Here is a 27,446-nt window from a genome sequence, read left to right as displayed (position 1 = left end):
TAAGATATGGCCACATATTTCTTTATGGACTGTTCAATCACGCTATTTCCGATTCGGTCAAAAGGGTCACAACTTAGTTGATTCAGTTAACGCTCAGCGCAACATGCATTTATTACGAGTTGCTGCCAGTGTTTTGTCAACTTCGGAGCAAACGCATACATTGTGAGTATTCTATACAGTATTATTTTAAGTTAATACCCTTTTGCCTGTTAAATAATGATGTCTTTTTGTGTCATTATAATATAATACCCTATTCACTGTTTAATTTTGAATAATTTGTCATTTTTTAATAAAATATTTCAAAATGATACTTCATAGCCCTCGATTTGCTTGTAATAATACTCTTTTGTTTGTAATTGTTGTTAAGTTAGTGTAAGTGTCAAATCAGATACTACCTTTTGTCGAGTATTCATTGAAAAAAAAATTTAAAGTTTTAGATTTTTACAAAATTATGAAGCGAAATAATAGAGCCGAAAGGATAACAAGGTCAGTATATGACCGCCAAAGTACACCCGAAAGCAATTCTATAGGTGAAAATGAAGACCGGTTTGCTGATAGTGATGACATTAACGACCTAACGTATGTCCCTGAAAATAATTCGGAGCGGCGTCCTCAATCATGTGCATCAGAGTCATCAGGTAGCTACCAAACCTGTGACTATGTCTCGTGTTCTTCGGAGGTGTTTTCAGCTTGCAGTAAGTGCAATAGTTTTCTATGTTGGGATCATTTTGACAACGTTCAGACGTATACCGATTGTGAATTTCACAACAAAACTGCTCATATGACCAATAATGCTCACGATAGCACATTGATAGGGGAAACAGTCAAACTGATTTACAAGACAATACTCTTACTGAAACGAACCACGATAACGTATTATCTGATTTAACCAATCTCGCCAGTGAGCATCACTGTGAGTATAAAAATTGTTTTGAATACAAAATTAGCACATGCTTTCAATGTCAAGGATTTCTCTATCTCCATCATTTTAACAAATTTCATACGGATAATAACTGTACGCTGAAACTCATTTTCTACGGGTCTTGAGAATGTCAATATTACGGCTGTTACTAAATCTATGAAGCAGATCATCAAGAAGAAACGCAATTTAGGATGGGAGTAAATAAATTCGAAAAAGAAGCGGAACGGCAGGTGGTAAAACCCTTTGTGTTTCGACTCCGGCGGCACCACCGCCACACCTATTTCTACCTAATAACAGCAGTGTTAGGCGTTGCTGTATTCCGGTTTGAAGGGTGTGGTAATGGAGACATACTTTTCCGTGGCGTTCCAGTTTAGTCCTCAGGGGTCGCGCATCTGTGGCCGACTTCAGGTAGGAATCTTATCCTGTATGGGGTTGATTACAGATGTCCATGGGCGGCAGTAGCTACTTACCTAATGCTCGTCTGCTACTTCTATATTATAAAAAAGGTCACGGAAAAAATATGCCAACTGGGAGCCTTATGTAACAAATTAAAGTATAATAAAATTAAGAAATTCTTACCTGTTTGGCCTTTTCCCAGCGTCTTCTCCAATCTGAAAGGCCCCACGTACTGGTAGGCCTCCGAGGCCGTGGTACCCCCCTCCATGTTCACGTCAGTCAGTTGTACACGTCATAACATAGGGTCATATCGCCGCGGTCACACTTGCATGCGTCGCCCGCATGGCTAGTCTTTGAGTTTGCTTCGAGAAATATGGACGGTCATTCCGGTTTCCGGGTAACTGGATTATTTGGAAATTTATTTTGTTTTTTGCGGGGTAAGCAAATATTTCAGTGCCTCGTCTTTTTTAGGTCTATTTTAGGGTTCGTAGTAAGAACGAGAATGTATGTATTTTTTTAGTAAAAATTGTATTTATCAAAAAACAAAAACCCGACTTTTTGATAGGAATAAACTGAAAAGGGAAGTTAATGTAATAATATAAGTAACTTATGTCTAAATTGTAGCCAAAATTTAAGCAAATCTAACGACATATCATATGTTAAAATCCGTCAAATTATTTAGGTTAGGTTAGGTTAGAGAAGAAATGATGATACATTCAGAGAATGATACATTCATATACACACGATCATAAGACATTACCCTCCGTAGTCAGGTAATACTAAATTATTTTAATTTATCCGAAATAAGTAAGTTGAAGTGGCAATGGGCTGGCCACATGGTTCGTAGGACAGACAACCGATGGGGTAGAATGGTAGAATGGAAACCACGTCACGGCCAAAAGGAGTACAGGACGCCCCCTGACCAGGTGTACTGATGACCTGAAGCGGACGGCGGAACCGCTGGATTCAAGACCGGTCGGAGTGGTCGCAGATTAGGGGAAGGTCCAGCAGTGGACTCGTAAAGGCTAATGGATGGATGGATTTTAATTGAAATCCAAAATACACTTATATCCGTTATTAATAATCACTCTATCCATTTCTTACCAACCAAAGATTAAAATTTGGCAAGAAATTTTCTAATGTCAATCATTGGTGGGCGAAACAATGGTTAGATTGAATATTAATAACAGTCGTTAGTTTGCGGTACCAAACCAAACCACGGTAACTCTACGTCAAATTAATCTTATTATCTTATATATAAAATTATCGTGTCACAATGTTAGTTACCGTACTCCTCCGAAACGACTTTACGGATTTTCACCAAATGTTATATGCATATTCAGTAGGTCTGAGAATCGGCTACATCTATTTTTCATACCCCTAAGTGATAAGAGTTCTTCACCCTTAACATTATTTATTTATATGGCAACACAACGTTTGCCGGGTCAGCTAGTCTACACTAATATTATAAAGAGGAAAACTTTGTTTGTTTGGTTGTAATGAATAGGCTCAAAAACTACTGGACCGATTTTAAAAATTTTTCACCATTCGAAAGCTACAATTTTACGAGTAACATAGGCTATATTTTATATGAAATATATTTGATAAATAGATTTTGAGGCGGTACAAAGTTTGCCGTGTCAGCTAGTATTATATATATTTGTATAGTACTAATGCTATGCGCTGGTTAGAGTTGGCACCAACAACACGAAGTCGTTAGGGCCGTGTTTTTTTCATATTTTGCAGGTTGTTTTGCAGTTGTGCTACCCGTGAACTACCTAAGTTGGAAGGCCTCGTGTTATATCATTTTATAGGAAATAGTGTTGTTAAGTAAGTAGTACATGATGTGTCAGGTGTACTTAACTATTCACAAATAGTATAAAAAGTTTAGGCAGTGATAGCCTTTTTTTGTTGACGAGGGGGAAACCTTCAAAAGGAACCCGACGCCATGGGAGTGACGCCGGGTTATGTGGGATTTCTACCGCACTAAAGAATATTCTGGTCCCGATACTACAGGGACAGGCAGTGATAGCCTAGTGGTTAAGAATCCGAGGTTCAAATCCCAGGCTTTCCCAACTTCTGATTTTTTAAAGTTACGTGCATATTAGAAACCTGCATACCTGAGAGATTTATAAAAAAAAAGAAATCTCGAAGGTATGTGAAGTCTACCGACACGCACTTGGCCAGCGCGGTGGACCATGGCCTGATGCTGCTCACTCAGAGAGGAGCCCCGTGCCCAGCAGTGGGACAGTAATGGGTTGATGATGATGATAAAAAGTTTTAAGTATCGTTTTACTCATTTTTCACATTTTGGTTTAAGTACAGTAAGTAGGTACTAGCTTTAAAGAGGTGCAGTCAGCCTTTAGCCTACAGTATAGAAAAGTACATTTAAAGGTAGAATCCTTATGGTTATTGGTTTGTCTCCAAATAACCGCTACACCTATTTCGGCCTAACGCATTACGCGCTAAGGGAGACTTTTTATTTTTTTTTGTCTTTTATAAATTTGTGTACATAAAGACTTAAAAAAACTGTATTTTCTTGTCTAAGGTGTTCATAGTCCTTAGGGATAATAACAGACATAACAGGTATCCATGGGCATCAGTAGCCACCCATTGAGGTAGGGCTATTAATCAGTGGGTACTAAAAAGTAAAAAATCAATTTAGATCTTTAAGTATTGTTCACACTGTTCCCATACTTAGATCTAAACCTTTAAACTCCATCTACATTTTTCTTTGCTACCCAATTCTCTTTTCGATTGCAACCGCTTAAACCCGATTCATAGCAAGATCGTAAAGTTATATCGCTGTTATGGGGGCATAGATGAATGTTAAAAGCTTGGCAGGGGTCCAGTATATTGGGTTTCTGCGCTAACAATGTTTAGTCGTTAGGCCAATGTAGTAACTGTATTTTGTGCTAGAGCTAATTAAACTTTATTTTCCTGTCGAATAAATTGTGCATTGTAATTAAAAAAATAATGTCGACAATGTTTCGTCATGGGCCAATATTGTTACAACTTTATTTTGTTTATGATATGTTTATTTTATTATGTGTAAGAGTGTATAGTCCGCGCCAAACTGCTAGTCCGCTCTGAAGTTGTTGCGAGCAGGTGTAGTCATACAGTTTGCTGTGACGACGCAATTCATTTCTATATTCAGAGCGTACTAGCAATTTTACGCGCACTATATCTGTAATAAAAAGCTGTCTTCGCTGCTCTTTTTAACATATATTTACTTACTTTATTTGTAAATAATAAGTAATGTAATAACATTATTTTTAATCGTCGTATCGAAACGAAACTTTTTATGTGTATGATAATACTAGTATAAGAATCAATTGGCATCTAAAAAGTGATCTGATGATAAAGCCAGGAGGTGAGTAGTGGAACTCTTCAGTGCCTACCAATAAACTCGAGTTTATGCACATATGTTCCGTTTAGTCAACCTTGTTTTTATCACGCTTTTATTAGCTTGACCTGTGGTTTCCCCCTCGTCAACAAAAAATAAAAAAACAAAAAAAGGTATGTTTTTATGTAACGGAATGTTTGAACTCAATTTTTATCCACTTTTAGCGGTTTTAAATCATAATTGTTAATAATAATCCAAAACTGATGACAATACCCGATTTAAATAATTTTGTCCCATTGTCCTCATCAAGATCATCAGGATTAATGATTTTCGGGCAAAGCTACTAGATTGCCACAATTATTACTTTTTAGTGTGATTAACTATAATAGCGTGATTTTTAGTTTTTTAACTACTATTAAAATATTGTTATACTATGTTTTTTTTTATTTGGTTCATATCTTTATTGACTTGGCTGTCACACTGGCGTGCTGTTAAAGATTTCCTCTACATCCTGCACGTCCCGAGAAAAAGTTTTCTTTAAAAAATGTTTATTATTTTAATGTTATCTTAATCATTTTTATATCGAATATATAGGAGTAGCAAAGAAATAAAAAAGTACTTTAGAAGGCCTGAAATGTAAAGATGTCAGTGACTCTATTTGACCTTTTCAGCTATTGACACAAAGATAAATTATATAAATGTCATTATTCAACGAAATTTGACACGTTGAAAACATTCTGTAGTGATTTGAAGGTGGTAGAACCCTGTGGTTCGATTCCGGCGGCACTACTGCCACTCTTCTTTCTACCTAATAATAACAGTGCTAAGCTGATGAGTTCTGGTTTGAAGGGTGTGGTAAGAGAGTCATATTTATCCGAGACATTCCAGCTTAGTCCTCAGGGGCAGCAATAGCAGACGAGCATGCAGTCCACCTGATGGTAAGTGGCTACTGCCGCCCATGGACATCTGTAATCAACCCCAGATAGGATTAGATATTCCTACCTGAGGGCGGCCACAGATGCGCCGCTACCCCTGAGGACTAAGCTGGAACGCCTCGGAAAAGTATGTCTCCCTTACCACACCCTTCAAACCGGACCACAGCAGCGCCTAACACTGCTGTTATTAGGCAGAAATAGGTGTGGCGGTGGTGTCGGAGTCGAACCACAAAGGGTTCTACCACCTGGATTTTATCTTGGAAGATCCATAGGCAGTAGTGGGCACTTATCATCGGGTGGAGTCTATGGTCGTTTGGTATTCCCATATTACTTATTGAATGAAGGGTGGTTCTAGACAACTGTAGTAATATCATTTACGTGGTTACTTATTACAAGTGCCGATCCTTGTATAGAGGTGGCACACATTACGTGGACGGCACTATGCAAACATGACTCAATTATCCATATTAAAAATGATATATAATACTAACTGACCCGGCGAACGTTGTGTTGCCATATAAATAAAAAAATGTTAAGGGTGAACAACCCTTATCACTTAGGGGTATGAAATAGATAGTAGCCGATTCTCATACCTACTGAATATGCTTATACAATTTGCTGAAAATCGGTAAAGGCTTTTCGGAGGTGTACGGTAACTAACATTGTGACACGAGAATTTTAGATATAAGATTTATTTATTTTATACGATTTTATGGGGTGTGTTGTTGATATCTCGTTTATATCAGTTATAACCGGTGTCGAAGGTTATTTTGAAACTGGTAAAAACACCATCCCTTTATATTATGTTTAAGTATGAGCATCTAGAAAATGGTATTTGTTTTGTTTTTGTACTTTTTTAAATATTTTTTTAAATAAAATAATTTATTTAATTAAATTTATTTTATAATTTATGATTAAAATGAAATTTTATTTTTACAATACTAATACACCGGTCTGATAGAGATAGGGTTCAAAGTTCGATCCCTGTTCAGACAAACTAGACCGAGTGTTCTCGCGTGTGTATTTTACACTCATAATACAAAGACGCATCAGTGATAGCCTAGTGGTTAAGAAACTCGGCTTCTCGATCAAGGGGTCCGAGGTTCAAATCCCAGGCACGCATCTCTGATTTTTCAAACTTATGTGCGTATTAGAAATTAATTATCACTTGCTAAACGGTGAAGAAAAACATCGTGAGGAAACCTGAGAGATTTATAAAAAAAAAACTCAAAGGTATGTGAAGATCACCAATACGTACTTGACCAGCGCGGTGGACTATGTCCTAATCCTTCTCATTCTAAGAGGAGACCCCTGCCTAGCAGTGGGACAGTAATGGGTTGATGATGATGATACAAAGACTCCTAACCAATCATGTATATTCATATTAATGACATTTAGATTTATATAAAATGTGATTTCCTGTATACCCAAGAATATCAGTGGTTTTATTTCTATTATTAGAAGTGTCAACCCTTGTTGACTGTGACGGTGATTGACCTACCCTCTTAATGATAGGACGGTGTTATGCATACATAACGTATTTATTACTATTGATATACCAGTAGTTTTATTACGATATTTTATAGTTATTTCTTATTTCTTTATTTACTCTTTATTGACCATGTTAAATACAGTGTGGTGCAAAAGGCGGACTTAATGCTAATTAGCATTTTCTCCCAGTCAACCTTAGGGATGTGCAGAACATGAAAAAAATATTTTTTATTGATATTATTTTAGTAAATGGGCGACATGACTGCTAAGGGAATGGATTGAATTTCTCAGTTATTACGGCCATTACGAGCTATTTTTGTCATCGACACACTTGAAATAGAATAAATAATAAGTATATAATCTTAAATGGGTCATGTGTTACAAACATATCGATATTTTAAATTACATATACATCTTTATATAATCGAAATATTTTTACAATTTACTTTTAAAAGCTAAAATAAAGCTTTTTTGTGCTTACATAATAATGTATTAACTAATAAAAATAAGTAGCTTGGATGTAACTCTAGTAAGGAATAATACCTATACGGGAAGGGCCCTTATAAGGGTGTTCGCTTCAATGGTCAATTCAGGGGTAACTTGAGAGGCGGGTTAATTGCAATGCGTCCGCATGCTCGCCATACCTCGACAAGCCGTCACAAATTCAAATTTGTGGATAGAGCGTTTGACTTGTGTAGACTTGCAAGCTTCGCAAACCAAACGTTTGTACATGTTCGGTGTTTGCGGCACCTCTCAAAATATCCTAAATTAACGTTATATTGTTATATTCTATATTGTATAACGTTGTATTATTATGCGTAATTCACGTAGTATTTGTCTTTTTCATTTTCAATATTAATAAATTATAATGCCTTGCAAAGTGCCTTTAAAAAAATCTTATAGGTATGTGTAGTCCACCAATACACGCTTGGCCAGCAAGGTAGATTATGGGCTAATCCTTCTCATTCTGAAAGACGACCCATACCCAACAGTGGCACAATAATGGATAGATCTTGAGAATGATGATGAGATCAAAATATTTTTGGAGGAATTACAAACCAAGTTTTTTATTTTCTTTTTATGTAAGATGATTACTTTCACCAATAATTTCAATGTAATCCAACACTGTTTTTAAAGGTCTTATTTATTTAGTAAATAGTTAAGACCCTTTTATATAATTGGTAAAAGTTGTGTAAAGGTCAAAAACTAAGAACTTTCAAGAGAAAACATTGTCTCACATTACACATAAACATGATTTTCTTATCCTGATCAAATTCTATTTTTCTTCATCAAAAGTTAAGTTAGTGGCGAACCCGTATATTATTTATAAACCTATAAGGCCTCCAACAAAGTTTAGGAACTATTTAATACTAACATATGGCTTAACATGCCCTCCAAAGCATGGACACGCCTAAAACGGCCCTTAGTGGTCCATTACCCAATTTTTGATAGCGCCTGACTATTTTGTAGATCTTACAACCTTCACAAGTCCCGGAAGAACACAAGATAATGAGCTCATTATCTTGTACCGAAGCGCTCGTAACTAGATGATGCTGTAACCTATGCACCGTCGAGCAAAATCTAAGATAGATTAATGGGTAAAGAGATGGCTGATATATGCATTAGCGTGCTTAGAAGGGCGCGATAAGCAGTAAATTCCGGTCGATATGATTAGGAAGGTCACTGAACTTAAGGTTTTATGATTGCTTAAAACTGTCACCGAAAACGGACCCTTAATCGACAAATATGTAGTAATACAAATATGAAGTATACTTTACGATTCTGTAAGAAAATATCCTAGGCAATCTTGAACCCTCATACAAAAGTCTTAACTAATTTTATGCTATTTTCAAGAAAGAAAGGAATTCTAAAAATACTTGTAGATCTCGGAAAATGATAGCATAAGGATAAATCTTCGTCAAAGATCTGGCAAAGAAGTTAGAATTTAAAAGGAAAAGCGAGACAGATCCTGAGGGAGATATCGTATCAAGGAAAGTAAGGTAAGGAGTAAAGATAGATGAGTTTTTGCATTGCGTTCTACGTTCCTAGCTGCAAAAAGTGTTTTGCTTGCTTCTAATTATCAAAGATTGATGTTTATCTCGTTCTGAATGTATACGAAACTGTCAAACATTAAAATATTGGATTTATTGTTTTTAGGTTATAGACACTATATTATATCATTTTAAACTTCATGGTCGAGTTCGTAAGCCGTATATAAAATCATGACGTTTTCTACGCTCATATATACATACTCAGATTCAAAACAGAAATCCAAATTCATCTATCCGATGTCTGTCTGACCAGGGATCGCACCCGGACCGCTTTACTTGTCCAGTATGGTAACCGTTCCGCCTCGACTGCGTCATGAAACTTAAAATTTTCAATAAAAATAAGTGGCTTATTCCCAATGCAGCGATTATATAAACGTCCTCAATAATAATAGACGTCCTTGTTATTGATAAGCTTGGTTTGAGGATCTTACTGAAAGGCAGCAATGTATATTTATATGTATAGTACCGACAATTTATCATAGACCCATGCTCAGATTTAGAGATAGAAACAGATATTGGAATGTAGCAGAGAAACAGAGCTCATCGATAAATGGTCAACGTAATATAAAGCGCTAACAATGTTGTATTCTCGTACTAGTGTGTGGGAATACACACAATATTTCAATCGTTTTTAGTCTACAGGTTTTGCGGGGTAGCCATGTATATTTCTCAAACATTTCTATTAGAAATTCTATTTATAATCATTTATTTAGTGTTGTATAAGTATCTCCTTCAAAAGATGTATTTATAGGCACAATTATAGCACTTACGATAGTTTCACATTCGATTTCGATAGTGATATACATTTACTAATTACAATGAAATAAAATTGAAGCGTTTTCTGTTGTTCTATAATTTCTATTTGGCTTATGTGATAAATTATTCACATACTTGAATGATTTAATTCCAATAATAACAGAAAGAGATAACTTAGTAGACAATATAATATACACTTTTTGAGAAAAAATATTCTGGTTACCTCATTAATAACATAAAATTATGTGCAGATGTGACCATATTATTTCACGTAGTAACATAAATATATTTATAAGTTCATAAGAAAATAGGTAAATTTTGGAAACATTTGTGATTTTTCTATTGAAATACCGTACGACTAATCACCAAATCGCAAATTCTTACGTCATTAAAACCAGGTCCGGATTTGGAGGATCTGGGGTAAAAACTAGTGGAAGCCCTAATGGTCCCGAAATAAAAGGAACAATATTCCGTCAAGTCTATCAAAATCCACTTTCAACAAATCAAATAAAACACTGTTTGGAAAAACACTTAATAGTGTTTTAAAAACAAAACGCATAAGTTGCTGACCCGCCCAAATTTGGATATTTTTCTCTATTGTAGGGGGGACCCTTCCTTTCCTTGTGAGGCCCTAGGGAAGAAGTCATGCTTGCTCACCCCTAAATTCGGACCTGATTACAACACCAACGACCTAAGTTAGTTACCAAATTTTGTCATAATAATGATTTATGGTAACCGACGGCGATTGCGTCGGTTATAGATGTTCTTGGTGTCAATTTAGGGTATTATATATTGCAAAGTAGCTTCTCTCTCGCGTTCTACTCTCTGTGATTGCCTTACCTACAAATTTTAGTCAAATGTTTTTTTAAGAAAATAAGCTGATTTTAGAAACAAGTTTTGATGAATCTGTAATACTCCGTTTCCGAAAATTTCATCGGATTTAGTTCATCTGTTTAAATACGCCCGAAATGTAGGTAACATACACACACAAAATATAATTTTGTGTAACAATTCAATGTATTACTTAATTATTATTTTGCTAAATGTTGCTAATATAACGACAAACATTCACTTATTTATTGTTAAGAAGTAAGCATTTTCTCCAAGGCCGATTTAAGTAATGGAATTGTATTCGGTAATTTTTAAGGAAATCAACTCAACACGAAACGAAACAGGTACAAAATGTTCACTTAATCACATGAAAATCATGTTACTTATAAGTTTTAATATTGCTTAAGTTTAGGGCATGGGTCTACCTCCTTTCAGAAGGGATTTAGGCCATAGTCCACCGCGTTAGCCAAGTGCAAATTAGTACACTTTTTTTATAATATAGGAGTAGCAGACGAGCATACAGTCCACCTGATAAGTGGCTACTGCCTCCCATGGACATCTGTAATCAACCCCAGATAGGATTAGATATTCCTACCTGAGGTCGGCCACAGATGCGCCGCTACCCCTGAGGACTAAGCTGGAACGCCTCATAAAAGTCCGTCTCCTTTACCACACCCTTCAAACCGGAACACAGCAGCGCCTAACACTTCTGTTATGAGGTAGAAATAGGTGTGGCGGTGATGCCGCCGGAGTCGAACCACATAGAGTTCTACCACGTTACACCATATGTTAAGTACGTTTCTTAAAAGCTTTTTAAGGGCTCTCAAGCGTACAGGTTTCCCTAAAATATTTTCCTTTACCGCCTGAGTATGTAATGGGTAATTAATTTCTAATACGCAACTTTAAAAAATCAGAATTGTGTGCCTGGGAGTCGAACTTGGGGCCCCTTGTTTGAAACGGCGAGTTTCTAAACACGAGATTATTACTGGTTTTTACACTTGTTAAGTATAAGACATTTTAAGAGGGTATAATCTTGTTGACTAATTGTTTGGGTAACGTCTCTTTGATTGTGAAAGAGTAGTTTGACCCTAACGATTTTTACTTATGAAATCAAAAGAGTTCTTTTTCTACAAGATATTCATATTACAAACAGTAGACAAGTGGAATCAAAACCGAAATAAACGTAAATTATCAAGCTACTGCCCTACTGCTGGGCAATGGCCTCAGCACAGCATGACAAGGAAAACTCCATCTAGGTAATTACGAGCTAGAAGACTCGATACGCCTTTGAAAGCCTTTTAGAGAGCTCTCAGACGTACAGATGAACTTTTCTATCAAAAATACGTTGTTTAAGAATAAGCATAAGTTAATAAATAGTAGTAGTAGTTAATAAGTATAAGTTTAAGAATAAGTTAAGAATAAGTTATAGGACATAGTTATAATTTTTATAGGTACCTACTTATGAAAATTGATGCCAATTTATTACTGCTTCGGATTAAGTCGAAGAGGCTTATTTCGATACTAAAAATGTCAATATAAAACTAAATAAAAATACTTGTATCTCAAGCGTATTTATCATAAATTTGTCAATAAAATTTTACGATTACAATTTACGAAAATAATGTTTCTAATAACGACAAGTCTTGTATAAGATATTTCGCTATTCTCGGACGACAACGGCTGAAGCTCGATAAATAATAAATGTTTCAATGCGCTGTATTGGCGTTCGTTGGCATAATGTCGTCCATTTCAAGGAATTGGGTTGACATTTGACAATCGATTTAAAATGTTTTTTTTTTCATTTTTATTCTTTTCAATGTGTTATGATTTTGTGTAAAATACAGCCAATAAAAACGTAAATATTTTTCGTAAGAAAAAATTTAGTCTTATTAGAATGATATAAAAATATTTAATTTTTTTATAAGAGTTCATAAACGAAATTTATTTGTATTTAAGTTAAGTATATTATTATTTCAGTACGAAATTATATAGATTTACATATATGTTTTGTATTGGTTTACGCAAAGGAAAATTTTGGGGAAAGCTATATAATAGAATACGCGATCTATTTATTAATATGGCGTCCATAAGTAAATAAACAGGAATTAGTATAATTTGTATAAAAATAAATGCCAATAACTATAAATTTGCATCTAATTCAATTTGTAAGGTATTTGTTATCTGTTTAGACATTGAAATAATTATTTTTAGATGAGGCACTGAAATCGCTTACAAGTAAATAGCTGTTTTAAACCGTTGAAATAAATATGAAAAACCGTTTACCATGTAAAACGAACACACTTGATAATAAGCACATGTACATAATAACACTGTATTCTGCTCTTAAACAGTACGTCACAAGAAAATCAATATTTTCACTTCACGCTTGCACTTTGTATTGCACGAAAACTCTTAAACCGCGTTTGGAAGATTTTTTAAACATTTTATCACGATTTTAACATGTATATTTTGTAAAAAAATTATCTTGTTACATAATTTTAGACAAATTGTAGTGTTTTTGGAGCGTTCTTGTACGCTCGGGTCGTATGCGATCGGGGGAGTTCGCGCATTTTCGACTAGGGTGCGAGAGTGAGTCATTAGCCTTAGGGGTGAGTTGCGTTCCGTTTTTGCACTTTCGTATTATTAAAACGATGTAACACGGAATATGATTTTGTATATTAAAATTTGAATGTTATTTTATAAGAATTAAATTATTTTACATTAAGATTATTATAAAAGGAATAAAAGTATTTTATGTTTTCCTTGCATTTGGGAAGGGTAATACGAAAGACGACATGTCATTTATGAGTTGAGGTTAGACAGATGCTTACGTTTTTAGGTTTACGTTTAGATTTTACTTAAATATTTATTTTAGAAAATGAATTTGCAATATTGCGTTCACATTGGTGGTTGAGCAAAATAATACCTACATAAAAATGTTTAAATTATCAGTATGTTTCATGTTTAATATTGAGGCCAAATATAAAAAGTTATAACCGCTTTACGCTACATAAGGCATGAAATTATTAGTAATCTATTTGGCATTTATTTAAGATTAATAGTAATTTACGTCGTGGAAATAAATGTCTTCTTTAGTTATAACTTTTACAATCAAGAATTAGCAATTTAATATCATAGATGGCGCTGTTTGCTTATGAGGGCAAATAATAAAAATATAAGGGGTTGTAGCATAGACTACTTAGCGAAAAGGGTAGCGTTACTCCAAAGCGTGCGGGTACGTTTAGCCACTTGGGGTCACCCATCCAATTTTCGAACGCGTCGACGGTGCTTAACTTTGAAAATCGGTTACGGTTTATTCATATCGAACATAGGCAACTCTAAGTGGAGAAATCAATAATATTTGATAATATTTATCGTTAAACTTTTAAAATTTAGTCTCGGAGTATCATTTTTAAACGGTTAGTTAGGAAAAGTTTCTGACAAATCAGCAACATACTCAAATATTGACACTTGACTTTAATATTATCCTTGAATAACTTTAATACAACATATTACCTGTAACTTCAGTAATAAGAGTTAAATCGCAGTAATTTTGAACTTAACCTTAACAATTAGGTATGCATTTAAAAATATAAATTGTAAATTAAAATTGTTTAATTGTATGTAAATGGATTGCTATAATCAATGTTTTATTCATTAGAGTAACTTTTGACTCCAGAGGATTGAAACATTTGGTGCATGTTTCTTTATCACATTTTTTTTATAATTTAAATAGACAACGAGCATGCAGTCCACCTGATGGTAAGTGGCTACTGGCGCCCGTGGACATCTGTAATCAACCCCGGACAAGATTAAATTACTATCAGAGGTTGACCACAAATGCTGCGACACTTGAGGATTAAGGCATGTACACGTTAGAAATTGGTGTGACGGTGGTACCTTCCCGACCCTGATCAAACCACACTGGTTCTACCAACTTATTAGCATATAATGACATTATTAGATAAGATTATACTGCATTCTAGTGGTTTTTATCATTTCTCATTTTCTGTTCAGGCGGTACTGCTTTGGAACGCCTTGCCCGTGCATATCCGGAAAGCCCCCAGTAAAGCTGTGTTCAAAAAGCTTGTCCGTGAACATTATCTGAACTCCTCATCAAACTCTTAATCGACTGTTGTTACTATTTGTGTTTATTTATTTATTTATATATATGATAAATGGTATTTATGTATGTACATATATATATATATATATATATATATATATATTATATCATCATTATATAATTATATCATAATATAATATATATTTATTTAATTATATCTGCTGTTTTTTTATTGTTTGTCGCTTTTTATTACTTTGTACACACCTGCTGCAAATTCTCTATATCAGCTCAGGGTTGACTGGTAGAGAATGCCATCAGGCATTATGTTTGCCCTTTTGTGCATTTCTTTTTAGAGGTGATGCAATAAATTTTAAATAAATAAATAAATAAATAAATTATATTCCTACCTAAGTTAGAATGCCTTGGAAAAGTATATCTCCCTTACCTCACCCTTCAAACCAGAACACATCAGCGCTTAACACTGCACATAAGGCAGAAATAGCAGTGGCGGTGGTGCCGCCGGAGTCGAATCAAAAAATGTTCACCTTATATTAATTGTAATGCACAAAAGGTTTAGGACCTCTGATTTAACAGAGGCGTTATTGAAAAATAGAAAATAGTTTAAAATAAATTCTTTTAGTTGTACTTTTATTGTTCTCAAGGGAAGACGCATGTAAGTAACTATATTATTAATACCACGCTTTTATATTAGTTTGGGTTGTATGTATGTAACGGAATCTTTGAAGTCGATTTTTACCCACTTTGAACGGTCCGATCAATTTAAAATTTTGAACAATTATCAAGAATCGATGACAATACACGATTTTATTAATTTTATCCCATTATCCAATCAGAACCATCCGGAATCAGGGTTCGGTGATTTTTCTTGCGGGATTCTAGCGTGGTTTTTAGTTTTTAAATTATAATTTATTTTTGAGTTCTGAAACTTTTTATCCTACTAAGGCGTCGATCTATCTATTTTTAAATATGTTTTGCCTACGAAAGATTGATATATGACAATTACATCATATTAGATATCGTCATTTTTTGAACTTTAATAGCTAAAAATGTCCCTGTAGTTCCGGGACCAGAATAGGGCTACGGTATCCCCTGCCCGGTGGCAAGAGTGGGAGCTCGAACTGCCCGGCAAGCGTCCCCAAGTAGGACGTAAGAATCCTACATAACCCCGTGTCCTCCCACGGGTACCATCACGAGGTTTTGAAGGTTTCCCCATCGTCAAAAAAAAGATTGATTAGTGATGGACATTGTGTTGAAATAGTTCGTTTTCCTATTACTGTCCCACTGCTGGGCGCGGGTCTCCTCTCTGAATGAGAAGGATTAGGCCATAGTCTACCGCGCTGGCCAAGTGCGTATTGGTAGACTTCACATACCTTTAAGATTTTTATCTCTCAGGAATGCAGGTTTCCTCACGATGTTTTCCTTCACCGTTTTAAGCAAGTGATAATTAATTTCTAATACGCACATAAATTTGAACATCAGAGGTGCGTGCCTGGGATTTGAACCTCGGACCCCTCGATCGAGAGGCCGCGTTTCTTAGCCACTAGACTATCACTGTTTGATGAAGAAGTTCGTTTTAGTCTCTTCTATCTACTAATTTTATTCCTTTTACATTTCAGACAGTCAAAAATGTCTTACGACGAATATATACCGATTTCCAAAGATCGCTATGATATTATTTCTGCAAGATATATCAACTATATCAAAAATCTTGACGATCCTAATACGGAACCGGTCACTGTGTTCGATCCTCTGTCTGCTAAGCAAATCCAAGAGTTGGAGCTGATAAGAGAAGTCAGCAAAGATTTGCAGATGAAGAAAGAGGATTATGTGAAGAAAGCAGCAGTAAGTTAATGTTTTAAGCAGTTGTCATGCGAATAGTCTAGAAATCTGTCCGATTTATAGGGTTTCGTACCGAAAGGGTAAAATATTAATCAACCCATTACTGTCCCACTACTGGGCACGGGTCTCCTCTCAGAATGAGAAGCATTAGGCCACCGCGCTGGCCAAGTGCGTATAGGTAGACGTCACGTGCCCTTCAGAACTTATTTTTGCATTTCTTAGGTATGCAGGTTTCCTTACGATCTTTCCCTTCACCGTTAAATCAAGTGATAATTAATTTATAATATCCATACTAAATATAATTTAATATTAATTTCTAATTATTTTTTATAGCAAGCTAAAATAGAAGAAGAAAAGGCCGCAGCAGAGAAGCCGAAAGAGACAGAAGAGCCTAAAAAAGAAGAATAATGTAATTTTAACTACAGAACAATCGTTTAACATTATATAGGTTCTATTTATTAAAAACAAACAATAAAACTATTTATTTAATAATAAAATTATCATAAACTTATTTTTCAGTTTGATTTGAAATTAAATACCATTTTCTGTTTTATTTATTTTCCCCTTTTTTACACTTATACGTTTTGATGGGATTTTGATGCATAAATATTTAATTCAATAAAATAATAAGGTTCTGTTCTCTGTGAATATTTCATAAATGTATATTTAAAAGTTTTAAACACATTTTCATATTCCTCTCAGAAAACTCTTTCATACTCGTACGTGTGCATAAACAATAATACGTCCGCCATCTTGGAGCTTCCGCCATTTTGGATTTAGAATAAAATCACTGAATTATCTTGCATTGTCATCTAAACCAAATGTGTAAGCAAAATTTCACCTCAATTCCGTTGCAAGATGTGACCTTCACATATAGTCCGCGTCGCCATAGCAAATTTTATGACTACACCTGCACGCAACAATTTCAGAGCGGACTAGCAGTTTGGCGTGGACTATACCTACATACGAACTAATAATGCAAGTTAAATAAACGCTTATACAATTAGTACAGAAATTTTAGGGATTCCGTATTATTCGGGTTTGTGTCCACATGCATGGCATTTGCATACTATCGTTTCATAGATACTTTACTTTCATGCAAGCTAAACGCACATGAGACGGAGACTGCACGCATGATTGCGGATATAGGGGGCTGAGAAGAATGAAAGAAGACCCTTAGATCATAGCCTACTATAGCAAATTTTGAAGCACGAAGCTCGCAAGAAACAAAGTCACGATAATTGGCGTTCGAAGTAGCAAACTACGTACCTAGATGATTTACAATTTGTATAGGGCGTAGAGCTATAGGAAACAGTTGCGTATTTGTGTAATAAATTAACTTAATATGTATAGTTAAATACTACAGTAAGTCCCAAATAATATTATCGTCAAACAAACAAAAAATCCAGAAAGTCATACGTGTTTACGACCGCTAGGCATTGGTTGGCTATATATTTTTATTATTATGTATATACATTATGCGAATTTGGGAAACAATACAATTAGATCTAAGTTTTGAAGTGTAATTGAGGTCTATGAAACCTAATTATGAAGTATGAAGAAGTCGTCATTAAATAGCTTACTTGAACTTATAAAGTAAAATTGATTATTAATTAACCGTTTGACAATGAAAACAAAAAACTGAAACATCGATTATTTTAGTAGTATGATTTTCTGCTACTCCGCAATAGATGGCGCTACTTGTATCCTAAATTATACCTAAATAATATTTTCTATATAAATAGTTCTACCAGAAGTAGGCCACCGATTCCAGCTCTTTAGGACTAAATTGGAACCCTTTCTTCCTTTACTACAATCTCCAAAAAGAACAAAAATATTGTTACAAAGCATGTTTTTTTATTTATTATTTTTATAAAGTTGACAAAACCTATTTGTAAAAAATATCATTGCTAATTTGATGGTGTTTCAAAATTAAACCTTTGAATATTATTCTACAGAAAACATTGTTAATTTGACTCGAATTTAAGTGAATTTTTAAAAAGCGAAAAAGTTATAATAAATTGTACCTTGTTATATTATTTAATTATTAATGAAATTGTCTTTTTTATATTAAAAATAATTATAGAACAATAGTAAAACTAACCAAGATTGCTATAAAGTATTGAGTATAGAGTAAAAACTCTTATGAAACAATGGTATATAATCATTCTCAAAGAATTCTGTAAAGATTCAGCTTTATAAAAAATATAATTATTTGAAAAGATTATGGATTATTCGAAACAAAAATAAAACAACTAGTAATATTTATAAAAAAGTATAATTATCGATAGTAATACATGATTGATATTGCTTAATGCTAAGAATTGTCTGTCATGACATCATCATCTTCATCCTCTGGTTCCGCTAGATCAGGATGACAAACTCTTATATGAAGATTCAGGTTGATTTTAACGATGAAGCTCTTGCCACAGGTCATACACTTGTGGGGCCGCTTAACATCGTCATCAGCTGTCGTTGGGTGAGCTCTAGTTACGTGAGTCCGTAGCAACGAAGAATGCATCGTACGGTCACATTGCGAGCATTTTACGTGACAGTCAATCGGCTGACCTTCGTGAGTCTGCCTATGCTTTTCCATCGTTATCTTCGAGACGAATTGCTTATGACAGAAGTCACACTTGAAGTTTTTCACTTTAGTGTGCTTTTTCATGTGGATTTTAAGGCAGTTTTTAGTCGGGAACATCTCATCGCACTTAGAACATTTGAATTTCTTGATATCATTGTGTAGCTGCATATGAAGCTTAAGATACGCTTGCCCCGTGAAGCTCTTGTTGCAAATCTCACAGTTGATTGTGCTCGTTGAGGAGTGTGTTTGCATATGGCTCTTCAGGAACTGGGCTGCAACGAAACTCCGTTCGCAGATTTGACAAATATACTTTTTGGACACATTACCCTCGTGTTTACTGCGGTGTATGTCTAAGTGATACTGAGAATTCACCTTCACATTACACTGGTCGCATTTGAATTTTTTTCGCTTCTTAGGACCCTCCTTCTGCACTACGGGAGGCTCGGGCTCCAACGGCGGACCGTCCTTATCGTTCCCATGGAACTTCTTATGCAAAATCAGATAATCCATACCTTCGAAAGTCAAATCGCAAACGTCACATCTATACCTAGCGGTATTTTGGTGTTTATTCATATCATACGTATTGTCCTGCCCGTTGTATGATTCTGCCATCTTTTCGCGTTTCACACACGATCTGTTATCGTTTTGAATCTGTTTCTCGCTTCCAGCCGGTTCCATTATACTTTTCATCCAATGGTCAGTTATTCCCACTCCGGTCTTCGTCTCCATTTGCAGACGCTATGGAGACATTATGCGAGTCGACCAATATTGATCGGTAAATCTCTTTTACAACTACAAAACGTAACAAACTTCCCGTTATTGTAATTGGCGGCTTAATTAACGCATTGTTGACATGATTGCACCCGAAAATTTAGATGTTTCTACGTGAAACACAAAAGGGAGCCTTGTTACACTACCATAAACTCCAAAAGAGAAGCGTTGCGCGTTGGTTTTTTTTCATACCGCTAATGACAGCGATAACTTTTCAAGTTTGACGGTGATTTTGTTGCCAGTTCAAATAATAAATACTATAGACTAAACCTTAAAGTTAAAGGTTTAACCGTTTTAACTTGATTGTTCTTTGAGAAATATACGTTTTTTTTGATAATTTTTATGTATATCCAATAAATAAATCCAATTTGCACCTTTCTCCTTGCGTATTTACGGAGGCCTGAAGTCGCTAATAGTAGGCTTCCTCTTAGCTACTTTTATAAATACGTAATACAAGCAGCAAATTAATAATAAAAAATTTATAATTATTAACGTCGAAATTTATGCTCTTTGTGCATTGGTAAGGTTTGGATTAAATTAAATCAAAAAATATAGTAACCTATGTGGGCTTAAATAGTAGGTTGCTCAATATTTGTAATAAAAATACATTTATAATATGTAATCTGGTGCCGGCACATTTTCAGGGCGGCAAACTTTTTCAAACTACAATATAACCTACTTGTACATCTACTATAATATCAACTTATATCAACAATGTTAAAATAATAATCAGTAAGAGTTTATGGTTACTTGTATCATTAATAAAATATTTATTTTTTTCATGTTTTAGAAAACCTGTGCAATTTACAAGAAACACATGCAATAATATATAAGAACCAAGCCAAAAAAGAAAAGATTTCACGTAAAGTTGCCGCAGTTGATGCCTCCGCAGTCAATCCATAGATTAGTAAAGATACTTCGCCGCCTTGAAATAGGGAATATGCATGTGATTTAGATTTGCTTGTTATTTTTTTCCTCGGTACATTACGGTCCTGAAATTACATCTAAACCATTATTTTTTCTTTATTTCGTGTTAAATTGTTTAAAACTTTAATCAAAAATCGTAAATTATGCGCGCGAAATTCAAATTTGCAAAACGCATTCCCATTGGTCGAATCGAAAAAAGACGTCACATAGCGTGTTACGATGTTTATCGGCGTCGATATTCAAACTGTTTGAGAGAAAAATTGTTTTTGTCTATATTCCTACAGTGTTATTTATTACCTAGTGCGATTTTTCTACATAGTATTATTAGGAATAATCAAGAACAATGATTGAAAGTAGTTTTGTCAAAGCACAATCGGACTATTTACCTAAAATATGCAAAATGAATAAACTGGTTTTTATGCATAGGTCAATTCGGAAATATTTAACTGATCATAACTTATTGTGTTAATATTCTTTTTATAATATAGGAGTAGCAGACGAGCATACAGTCCGCCCATGGACATATGTAATCAACCCCAGATAGGATTAGATATTCCCACCTAAGGTCGGCCACAGATACACCGCTACCCCTGAGAACTAAGCTGGAACGCCTCGGAAAAGTCTGTCTCCTACCACACCCTTCAAACCGGAACACAGCATCACCTAACACTGCTGTTATTAGGTAGAAATAGGTGTGGCGGTAGTGCCTCCGGAGTCGAACCACAAAGGGTTCTACCACCTTCAACCAATCACCTATCTTCACCTATCTTTATAATATTATAATAGATTATAATGCATTTTGTGTGTTTCAAATGATAGTATTTGTTGTAGAAGTCGATAAGTACCTAACGAAGTAGATGATCAATGCAATATTTTAAAATCATTTACCTAAAATTATTGTTTGTTACAGTAAATACAAATGTTAATGCGATTTTGGAGATACTATATCTGTTTCCTATAATCTTGCACCACATTTATCGTATTTTCGCATCTTTTACAAAATAAATAACACTATATAATGTATTTATATTAGTGGTTTTGCACAATAACTCTTGGAAATATTTAAAAAGCGGTTATTTAGCCTTTTCCCATGATGTAAATAGCGATGAAACCTGAAAACGTTTAATAATACCTTTATGTGCATACAGTTATCATCAATATTAACACAAATCACGCTACGTGACGTCATTCAAAGAGCGCGTAAAATGGCGGCGTTCAAATGTGTCAAATTTTATTGATACTTTAAATAATTTTTAAAAAAATATTTCAATCACTAATAAAATTGTTTATATTTTTTACTATGTTAAAACGATGTGATAAGTGGTTTAAAATAATAAAATAAAAATGTGCATATTCCCTATTGAATGAAGCCACAAACGGCTTATTAGTAAGTTCTTTTTTTGAATTCTTGACAAATAAAAATATTTTTACGAATAAATAAGTAATACTGCGTAATTTACGTAATAAATAAATAATTATTTCAAAATTTTAGGGATATTTTAGCACGGAGACGTGGCAAAACTTTTTTACGCAACTATTTCAATTCTCAAAACTGGGTACATTTTCTTGTTAGGAGTGAGTAATCTTTACTAATCTATGAGTCAATCAATAAAATTTAAATAAAAGAGTGGTAAAAGTATTATGTCGGCACAACCTAGGCGGCAAATTCAACTTCCGCCTCATAGCGACAAATTAGTTTATGCCCCGTGGGGCAAATCAGGATACGCTCCAAGAATGCACCAAGAGATAATGTTATCGAGTGGCCTGAGTGGTAAACTCGATTTACGCCCTATGCTTTTCTAGAGGAGTATATCTGAGTAAAAAATAAAAGACAAATTAATAGCTCACGCATTTTATTGTATCTAAATATATTTTACAAATCTATACATGGGTCGATTTCAAATTTCGAATTAAAATGACACTTTTTTGTTTGATTTCTTAAATACCCGTTTTTTGGGTTATTAATGGTATGACGTCACTATATGGGGTTATATTAACATACGTTAAATAAAATATTAATGATTTTTTAATGAAAACTACTGAAAAATTAAAATCAGAGTAACACGAATGAGTGATGTTGTTACACTAATGAAATTATCTAAAACACTAATGAGATTAGATGACTACTAATGACAATTAAAAAAAAAACATCTGTAACCACTCATTTTAATAATTTTACGATCTATATCAGAAAATTAAAATAAAACTAACCCAAATGGATTAAATCAGTTTAATGTCTCTTAACAATCATAAAAATATTATTTGGATGCATATAATTTTTCAGTCTTCTTAGAGGAACTTTAGGATTAAAATTTAATATATTCGTATAAGCACAAGCTTCAAACAAATATATAACATCTAATCAAAGTCTAAACAAACATAAATCAAAGTTATCCATATATATAATTAGAAACAGTAGTTTTCTTTATACTTAAAAGTACTCAACTATTGATTCAATTGTTAGGTCTACCATATTACAATCAATAATTTTGCCGATTTTGGTCTTGTTTTTCTTTGGTTTTAATCATTATTTATATAAAATTTTCTTCTTGATTTCTGCTTCTGCTTTCTTTAATTATATCTTCACCAGAAATGTTCTGTCTTAATTGTTCAATCAATCTTTGGATGCCTGTTGTTGATTCAAAAACGTAAGAAATTCTTGTTGATGTTGTTGCCCAAATCCAGGTGCCATTGCTTCTGTTTGAGTTACCATGAATGACTGATTTTCCCAAGTACCTTTAACTTTAGCAAGTGGTGTAACATTCTGCTCTTTGCGAATTCGAGAAGTTGGAGCTTTATTGGGCTTATTGGTGTATTTAATGGTGATATCGCTCAATATTTTAATCTTCTTATTATGAGGTATGATTTTAACATTACCGACTTCTGAATCTATTGCACTTTTGTAAATTTTATGCAATTGCATATGCTTGTCGTGCTTACAAATGGTGTCAACACACTCGTAGCAACTCAATTTTCTAAACTCAAGGAACTCCGATTCGGAGTTCCAAAGCACCTGGTGGACTAACATAGTTCCTTTAAAAGGAGCTATGTTTTTGGGGAGATGAATTTCTTTTTCTCTAATCTCATGTTCTTCTACAACCCGTATCTCGACATTTTTTATATTTTCTCGCACAATACCAACAAATGTTGAGAAGTCCCCCACATCACGCCCGCATTTTACTTGGTAGTCAGCCGTCCTTTTAACTACGGCGCCAACTCCATCTGGAGCACCTTTACCGTGGCCGGCTTCCTGATAGTTCCAAGTTACTGACTTTAATGATGAGAAGACATTTTGCAGCTGTGTCATAATGTAAAATATATACTTGTTGCGATATTGGCTCGAAGGGCTATCAGTTAGTATATGCACAGTAGTAATATTAGGAGATTTCTCAAATACAAACTCCAGTGCTTTCTGCAGATGAGCCCACACTGCTGGTGAATCGTGTCGAGTGCATTCACTTACTGTGCATAAAGAATAGTTAATGATTTCTCTTCCCATTTTAATATAAATTACTACTGTGTGCAAAGAAACCTGGCCACGACTACCTCCAAAATGCAAGCTTTGTACTTCCTCAGCGAATTTATAGCTATAATTTTCCGAAAAGTCCATGTGGACTAAAGTTTCGTAGTCATTCAGGGATTTTTTCAGCTCTGTTATAATTTGGTATTGATTGATAATATTCGCAGTATGTGAGAAGAATTGAGGAAGAGAATCCTCTAGTTTTAATATCACATTTCTTATTTGAGTTGTGCGTTTAAATTTCTTAGTGATGTTAATTTCTTTTTGACCCACTTTTTTCTTATCCCTGCCCCACTCATAGTATTCTATTTCCTGATCGTTACTAAATTCGTTGTATGGTATGACTTTATTTTTACAAATTTGACATGTACGAGAAACACATTTTAGATTATATTTGTCACAGCACAACATATCCAACATCTTTTGGAAGTTAGTTATGTCAACTATCCCTTTTTTCTTCAAACTCGAGATTAATAGATCCATATTTGTGTGAACTGTACAACCACAAGTATCTCTATCATCTCTAGGAAGGTAAACCCAAAACGGACGTAGTCGTGCGAATGTAACATAGCTTATTCGTATGTTTGCATTTTCTTCCATAAACTTTTTGTGCAAATTTTTTACAGAGTCCAATAAATACCGCTTTTGTTTCGGAACTCCGAACTTTTTAACACATTGTTTTTTGCCGGCAGTATTGCGACTATTGATATCATCTTCATAAAATCGTTCCACTAACTCTTGGATACTTTTGCCTCCTTCTAATATCTTCTTTTGTAAACGGCTGCGTAGACACTTCCTATAGAGGTCATAATTTCGTCTTGGACATACAGTATTCGACTTAGTGTTATCTTCTGTAGCTTCATTTATGCCTGTTTTTTCATTATCCACATTTTCTTTTTCTCGGTTATTTTTCATAATTTTAATTTTTCGCATTAGAGCTCTGCACCTGTATTGGTATTTTTTTATTAAACATGACATTTCTTTCTTTTCCAAGAGGTGCTTTCGTTTTAAAGCTTTAATTTTGTTCAATAAGATTTTGTTTTTTAACTTATTTTGTCGTTCTGTATCAGGTGCATCCAATGGGTCGCCAGTTTTATCATCAGCTGTAGAATCTATTTCAATTTTTTGTGTGACAATCACTTCTTGTATCTTTTTCTCATTTAATTTCTTCTCGTGATAACGTTTGGAATTTTCCCTCCACTTTATCCGTTGTAATCTTTGCTCTCTTGGAGACATTTGGTTAATACTTTTCACCTTCTTACTCTCTTTTCGTTGTAGATAAGCTTCTCTTTTTTTAGCTCTTTCAGCGGCATATTTTTCTGGGTCGTTTTTAATTTGTTTATATTTTTCTCTCCTTGCTATTCTTCTTTTTTCTAACTCATCTTCAGTCATCCTTTTCTTATTCGGCATAATGTCCTAAAAAAATAATTTCATAAATAACACCCATTAAGCCCTAGCTAAATTACACTAAGCAACACTCAAACTCAAAATATAAACACCGATAATAATTTATAGCAAATTTCGTAGATAATCATGTTACACATAAAAAAGAAGAACTGTTAAAAAAAAAAAAAACTCTGCCTTTGACGTAATCAGGCGGAAAGCCTTATTTTTTGTTAACAATTCAATATTATAATATTTCATTAGTGTTACATTCAATATCATTAGAGTTACTTGAAAAATTGACACAAATGACAGTATCACTAATGATATTTGGAACAAACATATAATTTTTAAGCTTGTGGAACTTTCTAGATGGCAATCGAATACATTTAAAATATCCATGTTCTTGTTAGCTATAAGAAACACTGTGTTATAAAAATTCAATTACAATACCTTTTGCAATTATGGTTAGGAGATGAATGAGTCGAATTTCGTCCACGGCACTGAAATCGGTAGAAATATGAATATCTCGCAAAAAATACGAAACGCACCACCGGTCTGAATAAACTCTGCGAGGCCACTGAAGATGTGTCGGCGGGTGGGGTGAGGTGGGGGCCCGGGAGCTCCGTGGATATAATTATATGACGGTATTAACTTACGCTACACTAATGATAGATAAACCATGATCAATGTTTAAAACACTAGGATAAGAGTATTATATTATTCTCAAATGAAAAATTTATACTATTTTTGAATGCTTGCTTATCAACATGATATGAAATATTAAATAAATAGAATATTTACGAGTAACTTCGTTTTTATTCGACTTTATTTCAACGTAAACGGAAAATGAGTAATATCTTCTTAAGGGACTGAATGTTATAGTTTTAGTTTTCTCGCAAATAGCACACTTTTGGGTATTGTTTTGTTTTGGAACGTAAAAAGGTAGATGAAGACTATAATATTAAAAGAAAACAATAACAATCTCAAAAAAATATTCAAAGTTATTAGAGATGACAACATTTTTAGCTCTGTTTGAAATCGACCCACATCTAGATCTAAGTACAGCTATTTACAGAATTCATAGTGATATCACAAATTTTATGTAACAATATTTTAATTTAATAATTTTCAACAAATTTTATGTAAGGTATTTTATGTATTTATGTAGAAAAATATTTATTAAATGTCTCTGCTATTATTGACTACCTAACATTTTTAGCTACAGAAAGTTTTAAAAAAATAGGTTATTTTAATAATAAATATAATTCATAAAGCGCGATCAAAATTGTATTTTGCTATATATCTTCTAACCATTATAATTCAGGAATATTGTCAGTGATACTTTCTTGCTGCAATATGTTGTAATATATTGGATCGCTAGAAATTAAACGTGGTGTTGCTACATAAAACTATATATAATAAACTAAAATATAATACTTATTCTACACAAAAAAATAATAAACCAAAATAAAAAACAAATGCATGGAAATTCAACTACTTTTTACGTATCTTCAAACAATATTTCTAGAAATCGGTAGGTAGGTATAGAGCACAAGCTTCAAATCATAGGGGCGCATAAAAAAATACGTTTTTGAGGCTTATTA

The 27,446-nt window shown here is 34.0% G+C and overlaps 4 protein-coding genes across 5 annotated transcripts in view; 1 reads left to right on the top strand and 3 right to left on the bottom strand.

Moving 5' to 3' along the window:
- Positions 1-1,696, bottom strand: part of sff (BRSK family serine/threonine-protein kinase sugar-free frosting) — a 51,310-nt gene extending 49,614 nt beyond the window's left edge. The window contains exon 1 of the mRNA XM_073092366.1: positions 1,502-1,696. Coding sequence (XP_072948467.1) covers positions 1,502-1,586 — 85 coding nt within the window. The 5' untranslated portion in view covers positions 1,587-1,696. The remainder of the gene's footprint in view (positions 1-1,501) is intronic.
- Positions 86-17,165, top strand: LOC140756997 (uncharacterized). Of its 2 annotated transcripts, XM_073092546.1 has the most exons (4): positions 86-162; positions 432-695; positions 16,432-16,657; positions 16,988-17,165. In XM_073092546.1, exons 3-4 carry the CDS (start codon positions 16,442-16,444, stop codon positions 17,060-17,062), a joined length of 291 nt encoding a protein of 96 aa, XP_072948647.1. In that variant the 5' UTR covers positions 86-162; positions 432-695; positions 16,432-16,441; the 3' UTR covers positions 17,063-17,165. The 2 variants fall into 2 exon arrangements, with proteins under 2 accessions (XP_072948647.1, XP_072948648.1); XM_073092547.1 differs by lacking the exons at positions 86-162; positions 432-695 and adding an exon at positions 15,447-15,467.
- Positions 17,166-18,913: 1,748 nt separating this feature from the next.
- LOC140756927 (uncharacterized) lies at positions 18,914-20,210 on the bottom strand. Its single transcript, XM_073092464.1, has one exon. It carries the CDS (start codon positions 19,965-19,967, stop codon positions 18,972-18,974), a length of 996 nt encoding a protein of 331 aa, XP_072948565.1. The 5' UTR covers positions 19,968-20,210; the 3' UTR covers positions 18,914-18,971.
- A 2,941-nt stretch (positions 20,211-23,151) lies between these two features.
- LOC140756937 (uncharacterized) lies at positions 23,152-26,888 on the bottom strand. The gene is made up of 2 exons (XM_073092477.1): positions 26,293-26,888; positions 23,152-25,872 (listed from the first exon to the last, which is right to left on the bottom strand). The coding sequence occupies exon 2, from the start codon at positions 25,864-25,866 to the stop codon at positions 23,551-23,553; it is 2,316 nt and encodes a 771-aa protein (XP_072948578.1). The 5' UTR covers positions 25,867-25,872; positions 26,293-26,888; the 3' UTR covers positions 23,152-23,550.
- Positions 26,889-27,446: the final 558 nt, after the last annotated feature.

Source organism: Epargyreus clarus, unplaced genomic scaffold, assembly GCF_041222505.1.
Source record: "Epargyreus clarus isolate Ecla_fem2 unplaced genomic scaffold, WU_Ecla_fem_2.2 ptg000036l, whole genome shotgun sequence".
NCBI classification, from domain to species: Eukaryota; Metazoa; Arthropoda; class Insecta; order Lepidoptera; family Hesperiidae; genus Epargyreus; species Epargyreus clarus.
The sequence above is the reverse complement of the archived record's forward strand: the minus strand, read 5'-3'. Positions and strand labels throughout refer to the sequence as shown.